Genomic DNA, 25,530 nt, shown 5'->3' on the forward strand with positions numbered 1-25,530 from the left:
AGAGCATCCCACCATGGGCCAAAAACCATGTAGATTTTCCTGAGAAGGCTCATGTTTGTTGTGCAAAGCATTGCTATCGAATTACATTTGTGTTCAAAAAGTAGAGTGGCCATCAGTGGCAGTGATACAGAGTCTCTTGAAATGGTGGAGGTGGCCTTTTCATTTATTTTAATTCTGAAACTGGAATCCAAAGATTATGGTCTTATGTGTTGTTATTGAAGTTTGTGTAAAAAATACCCCACCCTGTGTTAGATGATCAGCATTTTAGTTTTGATGTCAGGTGCCTATGATGTCCTTAACAGTGACAGTCACATCGCGGTGTGTGGGCTGGGAGACCCACCTCCCAACAAGCTGCCTCTGGAAGTGCAAAACTTGTCTGAGCTGGTGGCAGTTGCCAACAGAATGCATGTCCCTGGGAAGCCATAACAAGGAAACCAAGCTGAGAGACATCAATTAGCGAGACCTACCGATGAGAGAAACTGCGAACAATGAGCTCATGGTGCAAAGGAAACCGCTGTGGGCACTTAGCAAAGCAGGGACAAGAATACGGATAAGTGAGAGGGCATACAGGTGGCTTTTCAGTGATTCTTTCAGTTTAACAGCTAGGGGCATAGTAACTGGAAGAACAGAAAACATGCAAGAGGCAGCAGTGCTGCCAGAAACCTAAAGAGACAGTATTTAGTAGATAAAGGTGGTGGATCCCAGGTACAAGGTAAGAAGATTACAAGGTGTCATCAACAGCAGGAGATGGGTGGGTGGGAAGGAGAGAAAAATACAGAGCTGTCCTTTGCAGGACCTGTACAACAGCTCTGAAAGATGAGGGTTAGCAGCATCTGGAGGGAAGATAGGTTAAAAGACAAAAGAATAATGCTTAGTAAAGGAAGGGAAGGATCTTTACTACAGAAGGGCCTATCTGTCCTTGGCTGGGGCTGGCCAAATGATTCAAGTTGCAGAAATGTCTCCCTTGCGTGGGAAGGGAGCAGGCAGTGTCTTTCGTAGGGTTCCTCCAGCATCCACTTCTGGTCACTGCAGTGCTTTGAAGCTGTGTTTGGAATAGCATTAGGTCCAGGTTACGCAGCAAAACACCAGCTCAAACAGCTCAAGCATTGATAATTTTGGAACTAATGCTTTGGTCTGGATTAATATAAAGTCATAGTTTTGGGTCAAACGGAGTATCTCCTTTGACCTGGAGTGGTTTTTCCCGTTTTTCCACTACAGTGATATATATATATTCGTATGCACATATGCATATATATATTACAGTTTTAGTGCATTTTCCAATCTTTTAGTTCAAAAAACCACAAATTATTAATCTTGCAACCCCGGGATGTTATTGCTTTCACTTATCGTTTGACACATGGAGCACTGCTGAGCTGTGCCATGCTCTGAAGTGACTGCTTGTGCGTCACCGTGGCCCTCAGATATCAGGAGAAGATGTTCAAAGGTGCGAGACCCGTGGAGTCTTATCACAGTCACACTGTGAAGAGATGCTGAGGGATCCACTTCCAGCAGAGCTAAGAGTGTAGTTTTCTCCTGAGATAAGTGAAGGTAATGAGGTACTGGAGCAGTTTTAACAGGGGCTGAGAGCACCTCCTGACCTTCCAGCTGTGGCACGTGTTAACAACATGTGAAACTGAACTTATTTTTTAAATAGGAGACACAATTGCCTTATTGCCGGTTTTCTTTGCTGTGTGTGCAGTGGAATGGCGTTATCCTGCCATGCAGGATGGAACTCTGTTGGTAGATGGTCCCTGACCCTGGACACAGCAGTGATGTGGTGGGGGAAAATGTGAGAGTTTATAACAGGATTTGAGAATTCCTCACAGAGACTGTTACCAGCTCCATCCTTCCATGGTTTCCTTTATTTTACTCTTCGTGCCCATCACATTTGCCTGGAGGCTGCAGCATGACCGTGACCCTCTGAAAGTCCCCAAATGAGCATACCCACCTTGGGCTGTCTTGCAGCCCAGAGCAGTGTGTACTGTTTTACAAAGAGCAGTTGTCTGGTGCCTTTGTTTGCAGAGCATGGAGAAATCAGGGAGGGTTATAATGCAGGGAAAGAAGATTGCCATCTCCCAGCTCTCACCATGCAACTCATTTGAGAGCCTGGCTGTGTCACCACTGGGTGACCTGGTCAGGTCCCACGCACACAGGAATTGAGATCCAACGTTTGTATTCCAACATCTGCTCCTTGCACATACTATGTATATTTTGCCATCGCATTAACGCATGATTCACACTGGAAATTCTGTTTAAACATGCAGTTGTGCTCAGTTTTGTCTGAGGCTCCAGTGTCCAAGGAACTGTCACACCAGTTAATCCTCCAGGCAGGTGCATGGGATCAGACTGGTGCCAGGGATAGCTGCTAGCCAGAAAAGTTGTCAATATAAGCTTAATAAAGTGAGAAGGCTTGTTAGAAGAGATGAAGAGGATTCAGATGCACTTGGGTCCTTTTCCAATTCTGCCTTTTGTGGTCAGAAAGAGGGTTAAGGTGGAGGTGAGTCAGAAAGGCAGCAAGGAAGGAGGGCTGGGAAAGCACTGCCCCGGGCACCAGTTAGGGAGTCTCTGGGAAAAAAGACCCAGCTGCAGAAAATAAAAGGTCTGGGAGGTGTAGAGGAAGAGCTGCTTTGATATATGCTACTGGTGAAAGTCAGTAGGAGGATGAAGTGAGAAATAAAAAGGGCCGAAGGCAGGTGTCAGGGTGAGCAGATCTGGGGGCTGCGGGGTAGTACCCACTGTGGAGAGGACTGTGTCGGCGGGGCAGCCCACCTGGGGGTCACCGTGTGGCTTGTCTGTAGCCTTGATTGTGCTCCTGAGTGGAAACCACAAAGCAAAAGCAAATCAATGAGATTTCCCTGTCTTCATTAGTCTTAGATACATCTCAGGGATTTAAAGTTGACTGAAGTTGAAGGAAAATTCCAGCTCACAAAAAAACTATCATTGTAGTAACTAAAGTGGTATTTACAACAAGATTGCAAAATTACTTAATTACTTGATTACACTGCATGCGGCAATCGGTTTTTCTCTTAAATAAGCATATGATTGGAAGAAAGATATCTCTTCATACTAACTTCACAATAGGCATCATATGACATATTTCGGGGGGGGGATGCGTAAATGGGAAACACAAAACCCCATAAAAAAAAATAGAAAACCAACACAAATGCTAAACAAGACTAATAGTAGCTGACTAGCCTCATTTTTTTTTTTTCCATAAAATTAGTGGAACCAAGAGATCTTTGGAGATTATTTAGAGAGAAGGAGTAATTTTATAGCTGCTTAGTATCCCTGAGCAGTGAGAAACTCTCAAACCTAGAAGGGTCTGAGTTCAGGGTGGAAAAATAAACCTTGTCTTGCAGTTACTGCTTGTGCAGCAGGAAGGCACTGACCTGACGGGTGAACACAAGTCCAGCCTCTCTGTCCTCTCGCACCTTCTCAAGTTGTGGTGCTTCTGAAGCTGTGAGCACACAACACGAAGGGTAAAAAAGAAATCTTGGCAGTTGATGGGTTTGCTATCAGAGAAATGCCTCCCACCAGGAATTGTAATTGGGTTTCAGCTGGAGTGGGACCAGAGGGCCAAAAATGGTGCAGCTCAACAAGAAAAGAACAGGAACACCTAGTTGTCAGTATGCCAGTCTTCTGTTATTTTGTAGAGGAATAATGTTTGGGGTCCTTTGGGAGCTGATCTACAAGAGTATTGTCCCTTAAACTGAAGCAAGACCAGGTTCCCTCAGATTTAATCCGACAGGATCAGTGGTGAGACCTTAAAAAGTTGCTTTAAAGCACCATTACAGAGAGTAAGGGCAACTACATTATAGAGAAAATACCGTATAGAGAAAAGGGCATCTAATGGGAACCGCTGACTGTGTCGGTACTGTTGGTGGGTGATGGTTGATGCCCACACAGTGTGGGAGAGCTGGAACGCGAGGGTGCTCCAGAGTCCACTCCAAGGCAGGGTCAGCCAGGTTCCTGCAAGACACCAGCCACTGCGGTCTACACGAAAGCAAACAGATTTACACAAAAAAGACAGTTGCCATTCTTTATTCTGCCAAGCTCTGCCAGACAGCAGTTGAGCAGAAAAGGACCGTAACATCTTATATGACTTTAGTATGTGGATGTGTTTCTTCTCTAAGAAGATGCCCTGAAATCAGAGCAAGATGTTCCCCAGAGAACAACTGTGGAAGAGCTGGCTGCTGCGACCGTAGCAGGAGCTTTCAGGGTCAGGAAGGTTCTGTCTGGTTCCTCTGGCCAACCTGGTGTCACTTCAGAGCAAGTGGCTTGAGGGCATTTCCCTGATAATAACCTTTTTCCCTGGTCGGGGGCTGAGGAAAGCATTTGTGTCAGTCTGCACGGGTTGATGTGCGCACGCACCAGCGGCATCCCAGCTGCAGGGGCTCCTCGCTGTCCTCCCTCCAACCGGCCGACCACCTTGACCGCATTTAAGCCCCATGTTTGGCACAAGGTGACACTCAGGGGGTACCATTTATTTATGTTTGGGGCACTTTCTAAACATCAGCTTCCCCAGGTTTAGGTTTTTTTCACTTTATAATCACCGGGTAGATGAATTTATTTTATCTTGAAAAAATGTAGAGCCCATGTAATACGGATGGGGATTAGAAAGCTGAGTGTGGAAGTCTGACGCTCTGTAGTCTGGAAGGTGACATGCTGAAGAGCATCCTTGACAGCAGGATTTAGAAAAACTGCCGGCTGTTACAGCAGGTAACATCTGCAGGAGCTCCTCAAGCACAGAGCTGAGTGGTTGCTGTACATTCAGACAGCCTGGATTCTGCTGTGCCTTATTTTTCCTTTTAGTAGCTCCATCCTTTAAAAAGATTAAGGCGAATGTACATGGTCGGGTAATGCGGTCTTGTCTTTTAGGTGATACCTGTACCATGGCAGACTACAGCCGGCTCAAAAGCATCCTCCTGGAGCTGCAGGCTCATCGGCAGAGCCCACCGAGCAGCCTGGCTGAGGACGGAGTCTCCCAGAAGCGCTTCTTAGTTGAAAATATGTTTAAACACTTGGATACAAACAGTGATGGGCATCTCAGCAGCTCAGAACTGGCTCAGGTGAGTTTATTGTGCAACGAAAATGGAATTATGAAGTGGATTGCATTTTTCCTTCAGAGAGTGAATGAAATGTAACGCAGCAGCGCTCTTGTGAGAAGAGTCGTTTGTAACTGTCCGGCTGGCAGCAGGTAAAGGAGGAAAATCTGCTTCAGTATATGAGGCTCACTCTGTGTCTCTGGGGTAACAATGTTGTCTCAAACATTTGAAGCTACTCTACAAACAAAAAACATGGCAGTTTTCCAGCCCCATCCATGCTCCTGAAAATAGATACTAATCCTCGCTTATAACCGTCATCTTCTGAAGTATTTCCAGCTAGCCAGCTTGGGGAGAATTAATTTGGATTTTTTTAGGTGCATGTAAGTTAGGCAGAAATCTCTTAATTCTTCCTCCCTGCCTTCTGGACCATGCATTAGCATGCAGTAACACGACAGCAAAGCTGGAATCTTTTTTAACAGGTTTATTTTCCCCAAATCCCTAGGAAGATGCTGAAATGTTGATTAGCAGAACTTAATAATGAAAGAAAAGGTGAGAGCTTGAAAAAAAACCTGTTATTTCTAATTATGGGCATGCTGTGTTGGAATTCATCTAATTGGTAAAGTGAACCGAACAGGCAGACCATGGACTCAACCTGGTTACTCTGTGTCCTGAACTTGCTCTTTGCACATGCAGAAGGAAACAGTCTCATAACTATAAGAAGATGCTTTATGCCAGATGTGGGAAGATCTTGTCTTTTCCATTTAATCATGTCGTCCATGAGGAGAATTAGAAACAAATGCCTTTTAAAAGCCTTTTGGAAGCCAACACCTGCCTGGGAGCTGTTCCAGTTTCCAGAGCTGGCACTTCACCCTGTGCTCTGCAGGAGCATCTCATCTGCCCTTGCTTCCCAGCGAACATGAAGTGAGTTGCAGCTCCCGCGTGTAAACGTGAGCTGTGAGCACGCAGGAGGGCAGACACAAGCTTGCTCCTCCCTCAGCTCGCTCCTGTCTAGGACAGTTCGCACTGAATTTTAATCCTCAGGCTGTTGACATGATGTACAATCCTTTCTGCACAATGCAAAGTGTCAGCGTAAATTCCCTTAGATCTCAGAGCTATGAATATATACAATACTTCATCTAAATGCAATGATTCTTTTATAAAGACATGGTAGGTATAAGAAAACACTTTTATCTGAATTCAAAGCCAGCTTTTGCATAGTGACATCCAAGTGTCTGTTCTACTCTCCATTTTTCCCCCCTTTTTACATGAAACTTATTCTGTTAGGATATTAAAACTCAGCTTGTGTGGAAATAAAGGTTTGGCAGCCTGCAAGCCATTACCATTAGGAAGAAGCAATGACCTGCATTTTAAAGGAGCAGGAGTCAGTGCTTTAAGGTCGGCCACAAAGTTACTATGGGTTTTATTTGCAGATGTGCTTGAAGCCCAGGTCTCTCTCACAAGAGCATTGCCGAGTTGACAGTGTGATCACCTCTCAAAAGACAAAGTAATGTGAGCTAATGCAGAATAGAGATAAACCATGAATACTTATAATCCTGAGCTGAGTGGTGCTGGTCTTGGGCCCTCGGTGGGGCCGTGGCTGGATTCCCAACCAGAGGATGTGTCTGCAGGGCAGCTCTGGGGCTCTCATGCCAACAGGATTCACGGTTTACATGTAGGATGTCAATTCTTTATTTTTCTTGTCAGCTCTAACAACAAGATGATTTTCATGTGCTCTTACGTGACTAGTTGATTCACCCAGTTTTCAAGTGATTTTTTTTTTGGTAACGAGCAATTTTTAATCTTCTGTCTTACAGTCTCAACAGAACTTTCCTTGCCTTGTTAGGTAAATTTGTGATTGATTTGCATTGGATCTTTAATTTGAAACTCTCTGCAACTTTCAAATTTCCCCAAAGATGGGTATTTCATTGCCTGTGGGTGAAAACATATGTGGTGCAGCTGAAATGAATGTGGTGCAGTGGGATCTCCTTCTCTCGCTGCTGGATGAGCTGCTGCTGTGCATTTTCTTTGTTTTATTTAAAAGAAAAAATAGTCTCTCGAGCACTATAACCTTGTCTGCAAGATAAAACTCGAGGCAGGTAATGTACACTGCTGCAGAAAAGAGTAGTTTTTAAGACCTGAAGGGGGATCTTTAGGATACTCATTGCAGAGGGATTCACCCTAAAGCAAAAAACATGGCAGCAGGGTCCCTGTGGAGGGGGCAGTCCTGCACTGGGGCTGTACCTGGGCATGGTGAGGATCTTCACTCACTTGTTTGTCCTCCATGACGGAATTGCTTTGAGCAAAAAAGCGGCAGCAGATGGTCTGTCCCCCTCTCCTTAGAGAGCATAGTAATTGGAATGTTATTTCCATTTAAAACTTTAATGTATTTTAAAGTCACGTTCATAAATCTACTGAATTTCTTGCAGCTGAAGTGTTTCATGTTGTGTGTTGTTGTGTTTTGGTTTTTTCTGACGTTAAATCACAAGGACTAGTAAAAACTTGTCAGTCTTATGAAAAGTTAATCAATTTTCAATACAAAGGTAGACAAAGGGAAATTTCCATCCTTAAAAGATTGATCTTGTAAGTTATGGTTGATCTCACTTTTATTGAACATTTTTACTTGCTAGGTGAAGGGTCATTTTTTTAGCATTATTACTTTACATTGCTTCAATATAATGGGCCAAGACTAGAATAGTAAATAAAGGAGACCCTGGGCTACAACAAAAAGCCTTCCTGCCCAGAAGATGCAACATTTCAGCAGTTTTCTAAATGTTTTACAATAAATTCAGCGAACCCAGCATTTTCATTATCCTTAGGTCTGATTTTGGCTATTTGCTAACTTGGATGTATGACTTCTAAACCTCTCTTCATTTTTAATGTGGAATGTATGAAATGTTTACAATACACAAGAAACAAATTGTCAGAGGCTGGAAAAACACGTTAGTGTTGAATACACCATCCACTCTTGCCCATTCTGGTCCTAAAAGTAAGGAATGCAATTTTTGTCCTTACCTACACAGGAGAGAGAGAAAAACAGACTTTCCTTTTTCCTTGTTTTGTATTTATTTTTCAATACATTTGTGAAGTGAAAATGCGTTTCTGTGCTGCTGCTGAAAGAAGAGGCTCGGTTGTATCTTCATAAAAAGCAAATACACAATGATGGATACAATATATCTATATCTCCCCAAAGAGCATTTAGTGGAAAATCTGCTGGGTGAGCTGGGACAGCAATCTGTCGCTTTACATTATATGTAAGATTACCTGTTCTCTTTGCTACAGCTAATGAAGAAGGAGGACCTGGAAGATGATTTATTGGATTGTACACTAGAAGACCTTCTCCGCTTTGATGATTACAACAATGACGGTCGCTTAACCCTGCAGGAGCTTTATACAGCATTTCGTGAGTCCTGAGGCTTTTGTCTGTCCTGGGCGTTGAAAGCGTGTGGATATCTATGATGGCAATGTTGTATTCCCAGACATGGTCAGCAAAAAGAATCCCTTTTTGTATTTAATGCTGTGAAAATACTATGGAAGGCTTGTTTCTAAACGTTGCTGTTCTCCAAAGAATAAGCATGAGCTAGGATGTTGGTAAAATTGTGTGGGGCTTATTGTTTTCTTGTGTATTTTGTTGTGCTGCTTGTTGTTGACAGTGGGGAGATGATGTTCAACTGGCCGTGTCTGCAGACCTGAGTATGTGGTTTCTGAGTAACCCTGAGGAAACAGGGTTGGAAGCTGTCTAAATGTGGCAACATGGGTTAGTTTGCTGTGGGGAAGGTGTTTAACTGAGTATTCTGCCTGGCAATGATATTTTCTCCATTTAGTTTCCGTGTTAGTAAATGGATTACAGTGTGCGATCTCAGTCCATATCTCAGCAGCATTTGCAAGGATCCCTAGATCACTGAGCTTCTTAAACAGTGTGAAAAAATAAGTACTTGTGTTATCCCCTTTATCTTCATAACTTTATGTTCATGTTTTAAGTTACACATTCATTGAAGTCCTTCCCTGGAACAGGCCCACATTTCCTCCTTCACCTGAATGACAGAAAGTTTTATTGATGCCTGTCCCTTTGGGATACTAAAAAAGAGAGAAAATGTGGGGGTTTATTCAACGATAAGGATAGTGAGCTACAGAATACTTGTATGTGATGAATACTCTTTTAAACAAATGCAAAATTCAACCACTGAACTGCTGAGTGCAGGCAAAAGGCCAATAGCAAGCTGGTTACCTCTGAAGCTGGAATCTCTGGTCTTTGCATATGGCCTTTTATAGACAAAGTAATTTCAGTAGCTCTTAATTTCCTTTTCTAAACCAGTGCACCTGGCTCCAGTGCCTGCTCAGTGGGAAATGCTGGTTGGGTGTAAGAGTCACCATGTGCCCCACACCAGCACTTGCCTTGTTGATGTTCTTTGGCAAGCAACGATGCTAACACGGATCTTCTACTTTTGCCAAAGATCCTCTTTTCTAAAGAGAGTGGTTTCTGTTTTCTTGACTTCGGCTTCTTAAAAAAAAAAAAAAAAAATCTTAGGATAATAATGTTTAAAGTGCTTTTAAATTGCCCCCAGTTGTCACTATGGACCTGTTTGAACCCCATATGCATTTAATTCAACACAGCTCACTCAAACCAGTAGATATACAATAAAACATAAAAATGCATGCATTAAGAAGGCCATAAAGTGAATTAACCCAGCTATAAAGACTTGACACGTAGTTATTTGGGAGCATATTTGGATCAATGGGTTCTCAAAGTCACAGCAACTCGAAGCTGAATTCCAAGAGTCATTTGTATGAGTTTTCAGTTCAGTGAATTTTAAGTAGACAATGAAAATAAGACAGGTACAAAATATTAGCCAATGAATAGAGATAGTGATCGATAAACTGTGAAAATTTAGTAACAAAACCCAAGGCGTAACAATGAGTGTCTATCAAAAGGATTTTGTATATGGAGAGAATTGTCCTCCATCTGAAGCTGAAAATCAGCCTGACTTCTCCATTTGCAATTTTCCCAGAATGTCTGCTTCTATCAAGTTTGGTTAATGGCTCATCAGCTTTTAATTTAAATTAAAATTTAAAAAAAGTTCATTGCTTGCAACTTTTGAAATTTTGGGGACCGTGTAAGCAAACTTTAGTGCTTGGTGAAAGTTACACAATGTAGGAAAAATGCTCAAAAATACTTCAAACACTTGTCTTAAGTGCCCACTTTGGTTTGCAGTCCTTAAGTGTTTTTGAATTTCTGCCTTGTTATGAGCCAGAATTTGGCTTGGAGTAGTAGTTTAAAGGTGCAACATCCTGCACGTTTTTCATATTTTTGGCCTGTTAGGATGATCTTTTCGTTGCTTGAAATTCACCCAAGTCACTCATTTCTACATGCTGGCAGCAGGCTGCGGGGGTGGCTGCTCAGCAAACCGAGGAACATAATTACCAGAATTCAGTGACATCAGAAAGTCTTAATCTAATTTATCCTCTCAAAAACTGCGTTACATCTGTTGCAGCGCGCCGTGCCCTGGTGTTGTGTCGCAGTGTTGGAAAGGTTTGAAGATGACCTTGATAATGTGAAGAGCTTTCCAATTTGTCATTCCCCTGCTGCTTTAGAAGTTGCATTTTATTTTAGATAGTCTCATGGCTTTTCTGTAACTTACGGAGCCACAAAATAGTCTCTTCCTCTCCCTCCTTGTGTGTCTCCGCTTTCTACAAGACCCACAGAGATTCAAATGGCATTTTTGATTCCTGTCCATGCTGATCAGCCGCAAATCAATGAAAAGTGCATGGGTGAGAAAAATCCAATCTCTTACCTTTTCTGAAGTGTGATTTTTGCCCTTACAAGCACTACATCTAATATTATTTTTAATAATAATTTCTAATCATACTAATAATTTCCATACACATCTTAGTGCATGGTTTTGGATTATGGACAGAAATGATGGCCTACCCCGTCATCTTTCTTCTGGTTTTCTGAAAGTTCTTTTGTTCCTGAATCCCAAGAATATGCCTTTTGGGAGTTTATGTGCATGTATGAGGAGGACTAGAAATATCTATTAACACAGGATTAAAGTATCACTTTTCAAATCACCTTAATCATATGTAAGTAATGTATGAGACCAATGAAATGCTCTCCTGGCAGGTCTGGCGAGCACAACTTCTAGGTGTCTTCTAATTTCTCGTTAATAAGTTATATTAGGTAAGCAGGCTCAGGACCATAATTAAAAAAGTAATTTTTAATATGATCTCAAGATTTTTCACATTCTAAAAATATAGAATGTACTAGCAAGTGTATTGGTCTGTTGTCTTTATATTGTCACAAAGATTCAATAAATTACTAAGAAATTAAAGGCTTAGTTGTCATAAGAGCTAAGGCAGAGCATGTGTCTGATTAATCAACATGGAGATGGTCGGGTGAGTTGGCAAGCGCATCACCCAGCTGAGTCATACTTGAAATATGCTCGGATGAGTGATTTTTGGATATAACTTCTGGAACCGTATCTGACTGGAGGTCATTAGAATTAGGAATGTCACTTTTGGCAATCCTCTTGTCTTCCCTAATGGGAAAGTAGCAGTCTGGCAAATGTGAAAGCCTACCAGAAGAAAGAAAAAAATCACTATAATCTTGTAGATCTATATTATCATCAATGTGGACAGGTCAATTTGCAATACAAATATGTCAAAGAGAGGGAAAACATGCATTCCATCAAAATGACTTTATCTTGTGAACATTGTTCTGCTCTCCTAACCAACATCCCCTTCTCACTGCTGGCTTTTGCATTTTGTTGCATTTCTGAAAGCACAGAAAAGGCCTCTTGCAAGCATCTTTGCTACCCCACAGCATCTCTTCCCAGTGGGTCACACTGGGTTTAGAAAGTTTTTTGACTAAGATTGCATAAAAGACCAGGAGTATTCCATTAGGTCAGGTTAGAAATTGTGCCCCAAGATAATTTCCCCACCTCAATGCTATCATGACCAACTGAGGGTGCCTTGCATTTCCCAGCGGGGCTCTTAAGGGCTGATGTGTCACACAGTTTCTAGAGGCTCTGCAGCAACGTTTTGAGATCCTTGATGTCATATCTGGCTGGGGGAAAAAAAAAAGACAAAGGGAGTTTGAAGGAAAAATGACAAATTGTTGTTTTTCAGTCCAGTCATTATTTCCCAATCATTTATGCATATATGTTACATGTAGACAGAAAACTGCTATTTCTCCAAGATGAGCAATATGTTATCGTCTATGGATACCTTATTATCTAAAGAACATAAATATTGTTTAGAAGGAGCATATTTCGTGCAGGAATGGATGCAGAAGAGGCTGCAGGATCAATGTGTTCTTCTCTTAAACTTCCTCTTATGATGCTGTTACACTCCTTAAAAGAAGTTTGCATTCTTCACTGATTCAGTTTTAGTTCAGATTTTCCTTTTTTACCTGTGTTTAAGATTGATCAAAGAACTGGGAGAGGGGAAGGAGTTGCTGATTGAGGAAGGAAGCTTTGAGAAGTGTATGTATTCTGGATAGACATCTAATCTTAAGGAAGGTGATAAATAAATGCTGTGTGAGGAAAATGAGCACCCATATTTAGAAAAATGCATCCATAATAATAATATGTACTCCACATACACATAGCGAGCCAGCTATTCCAACAGAAATTGCATCTGTAAATTCTGTGTTCAGGTGAAGTGTTTACTCACATCTTTACGAAGCTGGCACGTAGGGTTGGGTGTTTGTCACTACTGCTTTCCAGCTAGATTGGTCAAGCCTGGTTAATTATATTGGACAACTATATTGTGAGATAAAATGTTTTGCTTGAGGTGTTCTCTTAAGCAATGCTGTAGCAACAGTTATCTACAGGATCAAATCACAGGCCTAAAATATTGACAATTTGTGGACCGTGCTCTGCCTCTTCGGCTGCAATCTCCTTGGTATGTGATTTTTCTTTCATGTTGCTGCAGATACTGGTACAAACTTGAAAATAATTCATTAGCTTACCAACATTGATTTGCTTCTTCTGTGAGCTATGGGATATCTAAACTTCAAACACTCCATAGCAGGCTGGGGAGGGCTGGCCTCTCCTTTTGGTTTGAGGCAGTGTTAGAGGTGATGTGAAAGAAATGAAGTTTCCTTCAGCTGCCCAAAGCAACCCGTCCCTGCTTGCCTGCAGGAACGGTGTGCAGCTGTGTTACTGACGATAAAGGCAACTTACCGGCCATCTTCTAGAATGATGAATTTAATAGTGCAATCTTATAGCAAAAATAAAACTAAAAGTTTAAAAAGAAAATGAAACAAAAGGCAGAAATTTAAAGCATTTAGATAATTTCTATAGTAGGTGCAGACTGGCTGAGATGATGGGGAAAAAAACAACAGGCATTCAAGTCACTGACGCAGCATTTAGTAACCAGTGTTTGCACAACCAAGCTGTGATCCTTTACTGGGTATTTAGGCTTTAATAGGTATTTAGGCTTTATTAGGACTGATCTGGCAGTGTTGAGCTGTAGGTGGATGCAGCAGCTTAGTAAAGCGGAGATACAAACCCGTGCTCGGGGGCTCCCTGTGCATGGGCTGATGCTCCAAACGCATAATTGATCTGTAGCAAGAAAGACAAAGTTATTCTAAGCAAAAATGTTGCAAATGCTAAAATATGGTTCCAGAGAAAAAACTTAAGAATGCTCAGATCAGTAAAAAATATTGCATGTGGATGCGTCTTTAAGGGTGGAAAGAGGGACATGGCTTTGCCTTAGGCCAGAAAGCGGATGTTGCTGCGTTAAGATCAGATATTCGTTCATCTAACCAGGTTGGCTGTTGTGTACTCTGCTTAGTTCATACATTTTGGCATTATGATTTGTATTAACAGAGTCTCCTGAAATAAAATTTGGGCTAAATTAATAGCAACTGTAGACATGGTTAAAATTATTGTGATTTCATGCTTTTTGGTTAAGAATTGCTGTCCAGATATTTTTAGGAAAAGGCAGGGAGAGTATCTGACACTGTTTTGCTGTTTGTTTTTGTGCAGTCATATCAGTTGCATGCCGGAATCGGTGCATTCAAGTGTGAATTGCCAAACTCCAGTTTTTCAAATATATCTAATTTCAAAAGATACCATCTGCAAAATGTCAGTGGTCTTAATATGTAATGATTGGATAAGAGAAAATGAGCTAATTACAAGTTGTTATTGGAAATCCATTGTCTACAAATTGCAAAGAAAACTCACAAGGATACAATGTACTGGTGATTTTAAAATGCTCTTCGGGGTGCATTGATTTGTTAGTCTTGGTTTTAAATGCAAGGATCTGCAGTGTGGAGTAGTGTTTGAGGGGTGATGTAATACAAGCCATATCAAATGTCTATGCTTGCAGGAGTAGTACGTTTAAATATTTAGAAGTACTTATGAGTGGCTCGCTGGCACATAAAACCAGGCAAATACTATTTCTCAAAAAATTATTTGATCCATTCCGGCAATGTTCACCGAAGCAATTTCATGGACACAAATAATAGCATTTTCGTTTGCTTGCAGATAAAAAATTACGTCAGTGAACAGCAAATACAGATATTGGTGAGATCATAAAATGGCTGACAGTCCTAGACATACGCGTGGCCCTTCAGATCACATCGGTAGAGCTCTGAAAGGTGTAATTTGATTTGTCAGTGGGCTGGGAGTGTGGAATTGCAGGCTTTCCTAGGGCTTCCTTCTGGCCTTGCAAAAGCAGATGCTATTTCTGAAAGTTGGATCCAAACTTTTATGTGTTGCATTTACCTTTATTTTTTTTTCGAAATCTCTCTTTCTGAGGAATTTGTGGAGCAAATGCAGTGTAGCCGTGAGGCAAAAATGTCTTTTCACTAAAAACGGGGAAAATCTTAGTTAAAATACGTAGGATTTTACACAAGGTCAAAAGGCGCGATATGGTAGCATCCCAGCCAGGCTTTCCTAGGTCTTCTTTTATTACGTACAAACCAGAACATCTTAGCTGCTGCTTTCCTCTTGTTTTCTCTACCTGTTTTTCCTAGTGGGTAACTGTTAGATTTTTTCCCTTTTGAAATCTTCTTTCATCTAAGGAAAGCTGCTGTGGATGTTCTCTTTCTTTGCCTTTTCAGGCATCTCAGGGATTATTTGAATTGCTTCTCCACCTATGTGCTCTTCCTCTTCTCTTGGACCAGTTCAGCAGATTCATAGCTTTTAAAGCCAAAAATGTTCCTTAATGTATCAGAAATGTCTCTCTAGCATTTGTCTCAGATGTATCTACTGCAACTACCACTCCTGATTCATGTTGTATTTGTCTTGGGTAGCTCATGGTGCCTTTTAGGTTCCGCACCACCAGGATCAGTGTCGAAGGTGGAATCTCCCATGTGCTGTTATTGCCCTTCCCCACCACCCAGGCAGGGATCACACTGGTCTTTGGTCACTGTTGTGTATTTTGTCACTTATTGACCCTTTTCTCTGCTAAAAGTGGGGGCTGGACTAGTTATTTAATCTGGTTTTCATTGTATGGTTCTGTCTTGCATTCCTCATTCCTGGACATGTGCTCGATGTGTTATTTGTAAATGTGTACGTGATTATATTAAAATGCTTGATTGTCCATGGGCACAGGTTCCTGGCCAAGCCAAAAAGCTCAGTACCTCGGTCCTGCCTTCCACTCCATCACTCTCTGGTGTCTGTAATATCAGCTGGGATTTGCGTTCGTTCCAGATCTCAGTGGAAATGGCAGACAGGTTTGGGCTTTGGACAGCTCTTCACGTGGCACCACCAGAAACAGCCCCATTTGAGTGGTCCCCTCTGAGAAATGTTTTTTCAGATCTGTCCGTCAGCCAGTTCTTAGTTCATTTAGCACGTACTTTATTGATATTGGATAGCACTACAGAGCTGCAGTGCTAATTTTTTAATCAAAATGCTGGAGCAGCCATCAGAAAATTACCAAATACAGTACATACCCTCAGAGCAATGATACGATTTATGTAGAGCCACAGCTGAGATGTTTTTATTTTATGTTCTTCACAGGAGAAAATCTCCTTGACAAATCCAGGATGTCCAGATAGATGCTGAAAAAAATAGCTGTAGGAAATTGAATAAGCTGAACTCAAAGGTTCGTTCAGCTTTAATACTTCCAAAAATAATAAAAAACAGTGCTAGCCTATAGAGAAAAGTAAAAAGCTTCAGAGATGCTTCAGTGGAATCAGGATTTGAGGTGAAACGTGGCTGTTGCCAAAGTCTGTCTTTAGCACCGTCATAAAAAGCTCATTCTCAAGTTTCTTGATGATCAGAACTTCAGAAAGAACATCAAGAGCCGTCAATAGAAATAAATAACTCGGAGTTCAGGCCTGCCCTGCCTCCAAAGCACCGCTTCTGCCGTCAGATTTTCCCTCTGCAGTATATAAAATACATCTGCAGAATTTTTGTTTCTCTTTCTGCAGACCAGCAAGTACAGGTCCCACTGAACTCGTGCTTTAAGCTACATTTAAATCCTATAATTTTCACCACAGTCCGGGCACTGACATCCCACCAGTATTACTATAATAGAAACTTGCTGCTTGGAGAAATAATTGGTGACCGTGATTTGCCCAAAAAAAAAGTATGCTAAGTATATGCAGCTTTTTTCTATTTGTCATCGTGTTCATCATGCAAATCTGAATAATGTGGTAGAAAAGGTCACAGACACCCTCCTGGGCACAGAACCACTCAGAGCAGTGTCCTGCTCTGGGGACGGCTGGAACCCGGCATCGGATTGCAGCACCGTGCATTGGTCCCCAAAAACTGCTGGAGTGGCGGTGGAGTGCAGAGAGGGACAGAACAGGGAGGGGGAATGACAGGAGTGTCCAAGCAAAGCACCAAAAAAGAAGCAGGGTGAAAAAGAGAGAATAAAAATATCCTCACCCTGTGATTCCATGAGGTATACGCACCTTTTAAATTTGAAATTAAATGGGAGAATTGAGAGCTTGAAAGAGCAGGCTAACATTTAAAATACGCTTTCAGGCTGTGTTTTGACGTGAACTGTGTTTTTCAGGGTTTTCCCACAGCCTGATTTCACGTAGTTTCAGCGCAGGACTCCGGTCTGATGGAGCTGCCTCTAAGTTGCTTTCTGCTAGAGATGGGCTTTGAAGTTTTTTCCTGAAAGACACTGCCAAGACCGACTTTTCCTGTGTGTTTGTTCTCCTGTTTGGCTCTGTGACCCAATCCTCCATGTCATTCATGTTTCATTTTAATCATGGAGAAAATTCAGTTTCCCCACTCTCTGGTACTACTGTGAAGTGGGGTTGTCCACCACAGCCCCGTTGCTGGAACTGTTCTGCAGCCTGGATCCCTGTCCTGCTGTGCATACATGGAAGCAAAAAAAAAAGCCAGATTATTTTGACCCTGAATTGTGAAAACCCAGGAGCCATTTCCAGTCATTACACCATATTGGCCAACTTCAGGCGGTGCCACTGGACTGTTTGTTTCTACAGCACGATTGCTATATATGTATTTTTAATATACCGCCTCACAGCTATTACTTGATAGATCTTGGACTCATAAAATTTTTGCTGCACAAATGTCTTCCTTTTATATTCTGCTCACCTCTGAAAGGCTACTGATCTAAGGAACCCATTGCTGGTCGGGGGGAAAAAAAATATAATTTCTGCCATGAAAATCCAGGCACTTTGTACAGAGCCCTTAGCAATCTGATGAGAGGAACTGCAGCGCTGCTGCTGCTGGTCCAGGCTTAATACTGTTCTGGGTATCTCACCTGTCTCTGTTAGCACAACCCTCTCAAATGCCCTTAATGAAATTGGGAGCTGAAGGAAAAGCATTTGCTAATGCTTCTATGGTGAAACTGGAGGATGACATGCTGTGTCACCTGCTCCTCAGCATCCTCCCCAAAAGCTGGTGGTTTACGTGCCCCAGAGAGGGTTCCCCTAGAGGATGACTGCCCATTTGTGGGTCTAAGTCCACATGTAAAGTTACAGTTTCCTGCAGTTCACAGCAATGAAGTTAAAAATGAACCATCTGGCAGGGCCTGATTGGCAGGATGGGAATCTCATTTTTTTGTTGTGATGGTTGCCTGTTGAGGACACCTTGGCTGGGGTGGGAGGCATGGACCTTCCCATCCTGCACGGCTTCCTGCAGCAGGGCAACCCAGGTTCATGAACAGACCAAAACACATGGAACCAAAGCTCCTTTTTTTGCCCTAAAAACCCAAACAAGAACATGGCAGTCCTGGCATCTGTAACCAATATGCAGGCATCACTAGATAGGGTTTATATTTCTGCAGGACCTGGAGGCGAAGTTGTTCCAGGAGTAGTGATAACATCTGGTTGCATTTGGTCATTACTGATATCAGAGGCTGTTGCCTTCAATCTTTTCACTTCAGGGGACTGCAGTTTATTGTAGCAACAAAAAGAGCTCTGTGCCAGGTTCTCCTGCAGTAAACAGCGTAAAAATCTGCCCTGTCTGTCTTAATTCATGTGACACCGTGGTAGCCACCAAAATCATCTCCAGCCCCTGAGAAAGCCCATATGGTAATTTATGGGTTTAAGATGGTGTAAAATGGATATGTATTCTCAATGTTTTAGAGCACACATCTCCACTTATTGTGACACTAATTATTATTGTTTTTTTTCACCAACAGTATATATTCAGTGCAGTATAAACCACAAAAAAATACCCGTGTGTCTCCTAGGTAGGCTACTTTGGAATCTGCTGCGAGGCTCAATACATCTTCGGCAGGACTAATAGAGTTGTTTTTCTTCTAATGCACTTTACTAACCAATTGTCTACTAAAATATGAGATGTATATGAGTCTAAATATGCTATTATCCTACTTTTTTTTTTTTTAAGGTATATTTTTATGACCTCATTCACTCCAAGTCAGGCAAGAAACACTCATGGAAAGACTCCAATGTGTTAATTGGTATTTATTGAATACTTCAGTGTAATGTGATGAACAGGCACTGTGGATTGTAATTAATACATTGACATCCAACAGCTATAGCTGAATGGAAGATGAAAGCAATTTCTGATGGACATAGCATGCATTAATCTCGCAGTGCTACGTGGCCACCCACCAAGTCAAGTAGCTTTTAAAGATGATGGAAGTGCATTTTGCTGTTGCCACACGGGAGTTTCGTGGCAACAGCAAAACATTAAGGGGGCAGAGATATAAACCTGTGGGTGCTGAAGGGGCTGCTCATGGGCTGACCCCTCCAGAGAGCAGCACATCCCTCCAGTGCCATCGTCTCCAGTGAAGGAGAGGGATACTGAGGGCACAAAAGGACAAACTTGGCTGCTGCCATCCAGGTGAACACTGCTGGTGTCTTCGCCTGCTCTCCCCATCCACATTTGCCTTGCCCTGCACCCTCGCCACCTTGGATTTGGTGAAAGCCAGGGCATTGGTGGGAAGAATTTGGCTGAGAAAATAGTTTTCTCCTTTCTTAAATAGAGAGTAACCCACTTACTCCTTTGATGCATTAGCACAGGTGACCTCTTGAATGTAATGCATTAAATAAATTATATGAACTGCAAATAATACGGTTTGTATTCTGGGGCATAAACAGGGCTTCAGCAAATAAATAAACTGATGGCAAAAAAGCTGCTTTTCAGATTTCACTTTTCAAGCCCTGCAATGAGGCACTAATACCATTATGTCAAATGTGTGTTGAGCAGATAGAAGTAATGAACTGTTGGATTCCTTTTCTGTAAGAGCTCTTTAACAGACAAAGTTGGGGAATAAAGGATTTTCCCCACAATAGGTATCATGTGTCCAAGAGCTTTAAAAATAAAAAGAGTGGTAGGTTAGCTTCATTCTTCTGGCTCCTGGGAGAAGACCAACAGCTCCAAGCAATCATTGATCGGCTTTCCTTTTGTTAAACATTAGGTAAGAGATGACTTGGCAGGTGTAATTTCCTTTAAGGAGAAAGCAAGAGGGAAGGGAAAAGGAGATCTGGGGGACGTGGTACCTCATTGTAGCGAGCCATTGCCTTAATCCTCTAGTGCCATAACTCTCTAACGTACAGATCTTCCATCAGGGTTTGCAAGCGTTTTTCTGCCCGTGGAACAAAAAGTGCTTCAATTAAGAGTTAATTGATCCACTGAATTCCTATAATAAAAGAAACTTTGAAGAAACCAACAGGGCCAGTGGCAAAGCAATTTCATTACATGTCTCTTGTCAGTGCAATGGTAATTTACTCTGAGGATTAGATACAAGTTGCTCATAGAAGAGGTTGAAATATCTGATGAAGCAGTTATACTACTTGTGGGGATGTTTGGTTTCCTATAGTTATTATTGCTGTTGTTGTTATTAGTTTTAGTGGACGATGCCCCACAGGAGCTGGATTGAGAGACCCAGCTAATTTCAAATTCCAACTGCAAAAGTTTTCACTTGAAAACCATTTAAAGTCCCTTGAAATAACAGATTTGTTTCAGTGCAGTGGAGATGACTGGTGCTGGGCTCTGCAAACAACCAAATAAATGTTACAGGTATTGTTAGAGCTGATTCAAGATAGTAGAAGTGGTATCTGAGCTTTACTGTTTCTCTTGCAATTATCTTGTAGACTAAGGAAGATGATTTTGCTGTGCTGACGTGTGATTTAATTAGCTGTCTGGGCTGTTTTGCTGCACTGTTGCACCCAACTGACATGTCCAGGGCTCGGTCTCCAGCAAACCCAGCAGTGCTCAGCTTTGAAATATGTTATTCCTGGTAAATCTCTTAGCTCCTGTATCAGGTTTGTATATGAAATGTGAATTCTGCATACTCCGATGGTATTTGCCTATTCCAGGTTTAAGCTGGTATGACCTGTGGCAGTATAATTCCCCTCACATACACCTGTAACTTTAATAAGTTTTAAAGCTTATTTAATTTAAGAGGAAATGCTCATGTGTCACAACACACCTATTTATAAATATTTATGGTCTCAAGTGCAAAGAAACATCCTTTCAAGCCATTTCTTCTGCCCACTCCATAAAATGGCCACGACATCTCTCATCTTATAAATAAACCAGTGAGAGCCCTGGAAGGAAAACAGCACGAGGAGTAGCAGAAAGTGCTAATATTTTTTTTTTTTTTTTTTTTCACAGTATCACAGTATGTTTGGGATTGGAAGGGACCTCGAAAGCTCATCCAGTCCAATCCCCCTGCTGGAGCAGGAACGCCTAGGAGAGGTCACACAGGAAGGTGTCCAGGCGGGTTTGAATGTCTCCAGGGAAGGAGACTCCACAACCTCCCTGGGCAGCCTGGGCCAGGCTCTGTCACCTCCTTCTTGCCCTTTTTGAAGACTGGAGTGACATTTGCTTTCCTCCAATCCTCGGGCACCTCTCGTGTTTCCCAAGACTTGGCAAAAATGATGGAGAGTGGTCCTTCTCTGCCTTCATTGGGCTAATAAAGTCTGATAATCATTTCTAAGCCTTCTCTTTGCATAACTCTTGAAAAAAAAATTGGTTATCAGTGTCTAAGAGATGTTTTTAAGACTTTTTTTAATGCTTAGGAATTATTCTGTGTGTGTAGCAAACGGGTCTCAGCTCTCAGGGGCTATAGCATCTCTCTTCAATTCATAGACACTGACAATCTGGAAAATTCGAGGGTAATTTATGTCTCTTCTCTCACAGATCTCTTTCTAACCGGAGTAAGAAAGAAGCCATTTCTTTAGCATTTCTTCACCATTTAAACCCTTCTTAGCCACATCTGTTGCAGGACTTGCCATGTCTTCCTCCTCCTCTGGTCTTGGGCAGTCTTCAATGTCCCCGTCCTCTCCAGAGCAGAAAGAAATGCATTTGTACTGTACATCGAAAGGGTTGCAGGTTTACTCATTACTGTACTACAGACCTCTTAGACATGTCCACATCAGCATTAGTTCTTTGTTACAGCGGGTAGAGATGTGGAAATAATGGTGTGACACTGTCAGAGAGAATTTAAGGGTTGCAAGCTCTGCTGGTTTCAAAAAAGGGATGCAGATGGGAGGTGTCCATGCCCTGGTGGCTGGACATCATCTCCCTGCCTTGATAACACTTCAGGAGTTTCTTTTACCTTAATTTGGTTGGCAGTAAATCAAGAACTACACCCAGATTTCACGTGATGTAATTTTCTTATAGCTGCTCATCACATTCATTGTGTGTCCAGTGCTGTCTGGTGGAAATGCCCCTGCAAAGTAGCAGGGTATCTTTTATCAGATAATGAATTTACATGATCTGTGGGACTGCTGTTTCCTGGCAGAGTGTGTGTCCTCTACAAGGAGGAGAGAATCATCCATATATTAGAAAAGGTATTCATAATTTTGTATGTTTGAACAATGTTACAATGTCAACATCATAATCTCATCAGATCACAGGGTTTTAGTTAAATCAGAATGACAGGAAATTTCCTTGGGTTGTACCCGTCATCTGAAGAAACTGGTTAGAGTCTGAGTTTGTAGAGCAAACACATCAAAATGAGTTTGGAGAACTGCTGGAAATAGCAAGACCTATGTGGGTAACTTTCTTGCAGTTTCTCTTATTATTAAGATTTAACTTCTGAAATTGCCTGCAAATTTTGAATAGGAATCTTTCATTATACTACCCAATAAATTTGTTGGTCTTCATCCTTTTGTGAACATTTTTCCTTTTTTCTTTTTTTACTGCATGCAGCAGTGGGACTGATGACCTCTGTCATAGCTGCTTACACAGGGTTTGCATTTCAAGTAATCAAAGTCTCTGTTAAGTGGGATTCCAGCTCCTCCCCCCCCACTTCTCTTCATGTCACAGAACACAGAGCAGGCGAAGGGTTTGGGTTTCTAGTTGGTCTTACTGAAGCCGTCAGTTTTCAGAAAAGTGTTTGTTGTGTGGGGTTTTTTTAATAATAGTCTTTACCTTTTTGCTTTTTCCACCCTCCAGAGGTGCACTTTTTATATACTTCATGTCTTTTAAGAGCCTTTTTCTGTGGGCAGCCCTAAATGGGTGGCCGTAAGAGTCTCTCATTAGGGTCTCTGACTAGAGTCTTTCACTGGGGTCTCTCATTAGTGTTGCAGCAGGGCCAGTGCCTGAAGATCCTGATAACTTGATGCAGAGCGCAGCAGCTCCTTTTGCGACGGGGGGTGCTTGGTGCTGGCCGTGGCCCTTGCAAACACAGATCCCATCACAATGACATTGTCACTCGCTTTCATGCTGAACATCACTTTTTTTTTTTCTTCTCTTCGAAAAAGCCCAACTTGCCTTCTGGTTCAAATATAAACTTTTGAAGAATACTTTACTTTTTTTTTCATTTTAAACGTGCCTCAGAGTGACTTTTCCCCAGAATATGACCTTGCCATCACCGCTCGCTCTTCACCACACGATGAGCTGCTTGTGTGAGCGGGGGGTCCGGGGGAATCGCTGCCACCAGCCACTATTTATCTTTCTCTGAAGTGTTCAGAAGCACAGTCTGAGACAGCCACCCCCGTGTATCACACACAAGGACTGGAGTAACTTTAAAGCTGAGGTGCCCGTAATGTTGAGGAGTGATTTACAAAGCAGGTAAGGGATCATGCTCTGGATTTTTGAAAGTGATGTGTTTGCTGTAGGTGGTTTCTCTCAAAGCCATTCTTTTGCCAGAAAGAGAAAGGAACCGTAGGACATAGGTGCAAGATTTTAATATTATTTAAATGCCATTATTCCATTGCATTATATAAATATAACCTAATTGTGGTCATAAAAGTTAGAGGACCGTGAACCATGGGGTTTTTTTCCAAGAGAGAATATTGTTTAATTTTTATAGAAAAGGAAAAAACATTCACCATGTATTGGGTATGCAGTAGCTCTGATGGTTTTGGGGACAGGTGAAGTTTATTACCGTCTTCCTGAGCATGCAGGAAGATAACAGAATGTTTGGTCCTGGTGGACACCAAGATTTAGGGCACATCTTTCTGTTCAGGAAAATTGAGGGGGATAGGGGGGTGCTACTCCAGCCATCGCCCTGCAGGAGTGGGAGCGGTGAGGATGGCCGGGTGGAGGAAGGCAAAGAGACTGGTCCTGGTTTCCAGAGCTGAGCAGGACTTCGTTGGACCAGAGCTGTAACACACTGGTGAGACCTGGGCTTGAGACCTGCTCTGAGCACTGCTGGCAGCAGCCACCCAAGAGTTAACTGGTTCACCAGCCCTGGCTGTTTCAGGGTGATATTTGTGGCTATCTGGGAACAGCTGTATTCGCCTCTTCTGCAGCTAAATCTGCTCTAACAGTGGCAGGAAAAGGTGAAGAAAGGATCCTTGAAAAAAAAACCTCTGAGGCTGAATTGAGTAACTCTGCCCTGAAGAATATGGGACTGTCCAGCCTGACTGTTTTCCAGAAAAATAACATCTCTTGTTAGAAACAGTAAGAAAGTGAATGCAGTACCATCTGTGCTCCAAGGCTATGTCCTTAAATCGGTGAACCTGAATTTATAGAAGTGAACCACCTGTCAACTCCCTTGTAGGGGATTTTTTAAAAAGCAGCAATGTTCCTTTACATCACTAGCCTTGTCAGGGCAGTGCAAACAATGGGTCTTTTCCCATCATATTACCTGCCTAGAAACAGCAAATAAGAACACACAAAAATAGTTTTTTCAGAGCAAGCTCCCCTCCAGGAGGGCAGGGTAGATAGAGCCCACATCTCAGACTTGCTGGGCTGTCTGGAAGGGTTCAGTGTGGGGTCTGATGGCAATATTTCAATATTGATAATTTTCTTGCATTTGGCAGGTATGTTTGCTTCATCTCCCCTTCCCACCTCCCACAAAATTGTTCAGTCTGTCTGCTTGTTTCAGTCACATTTGGTGAGAGGCGAAAGTTTTAAATATGCCAAATCTGATTAAAAACAAACAAACAAAACCACCACAAGCAAAACACCACAGGAAAGGAAACAGAATTTATCTTTTTGTCCGAGCTGAGAGGAAATGCTGGAGAATGAGTTCACTACCTAGAGACGCATTGGGGTAGCACTGAGAAGGTCCTGCTGAACCCCCCGGAGGCAGAGCACCTTTGGGAGCTCCTGACACCTTAGATACCGCAGTCAACCCACCATGGGCTGGTGCTGGGTAAGGCAAAGCTGCTTCAGTGCCAGTGCTGTTGGAGATGCTCCTTTATAAGCCTAAGCAGGTAGCCAGGTGTTTATTGTTGAGTAAATTACATTCTTGTTGTGTGAATTTGTAACAGCAGAGTGACTTAGCTGTGAATCATAGTTTTCCTGGTAGGACATGCCACTTAATCATGAGATGTCTACTGCTTATCTGTTCTTACTTCATGACAGATTTTTCAAAAATAATGGTTCAAGCAATTCCATTTCATTCTTTTGCTCTCCTTACTTCCTGACATTGTAATATAAAATAATTAATCCTAATGCAGCTCACACAGCAGTTTGCAACTCTTGTTGGTGATGCTCTGTTGCTCCAAAGCAGAAGTAACTTGCATGGTTGCTTAACAAACTGACTGTCTAGAATTGCTTAGAGTACTCGTTTTTGTTTTAGATTATTATTTTCTTGGAGGGATGAAAAGCTTTCAGTAGGCTGCTTTTTATTGCATCTATGGGCAAGCAGAAATACGTCAAGAAAGGACATAGAGTTTATCTTC

The 25,530-nt window shown here is 42.1% G+C and overlaps 1 protein-coding gene across 5 annotated transcripts in view; it reads left to right on the top strand.

Annotated features, from left to right (window-relative positions):
* The window catches only part of FSTL4 (follistatin like 4), a 219,878-nt gene that overhangs the window by 112,674 nt on the left and 81,674 nt on the right, over positions 1 to 25,530 (top strand). For all 5 annotated transcript variants that reach the window (XM_071814763.1, XM_065849394.2, XM_065849395.2 and 2 more), the window contains 2 exons: positions 4,879 to 5,069; positions 8,325 to 8,445. In XM_071814763.1, the coding sequence (XP_071670864.1) occupies positions 4,879 to 5,069; positions 8,325 to 8,445 (312 nt within the window). The remainder of the gene's footprint in view (positions 1 to 4,878; positions 5,070 to 8,324; positions 8,446 to 25,530) is intronic.

This window comes from Patagioenas fasciata, chromosome 14 (assembly GCF_037038585.1).
Source record: "Patagioenas fasciata isolate bPatFas1 chromosome 14, bPatFas1.hap1, whole genome shotgun sequence".
Classification (NCBI taxonomy): Eukaryota; Metazoa; Chordata; class Aves; order Columbiformes; family Columbidae; genus Patagioenas; species Patagioenas fasciata.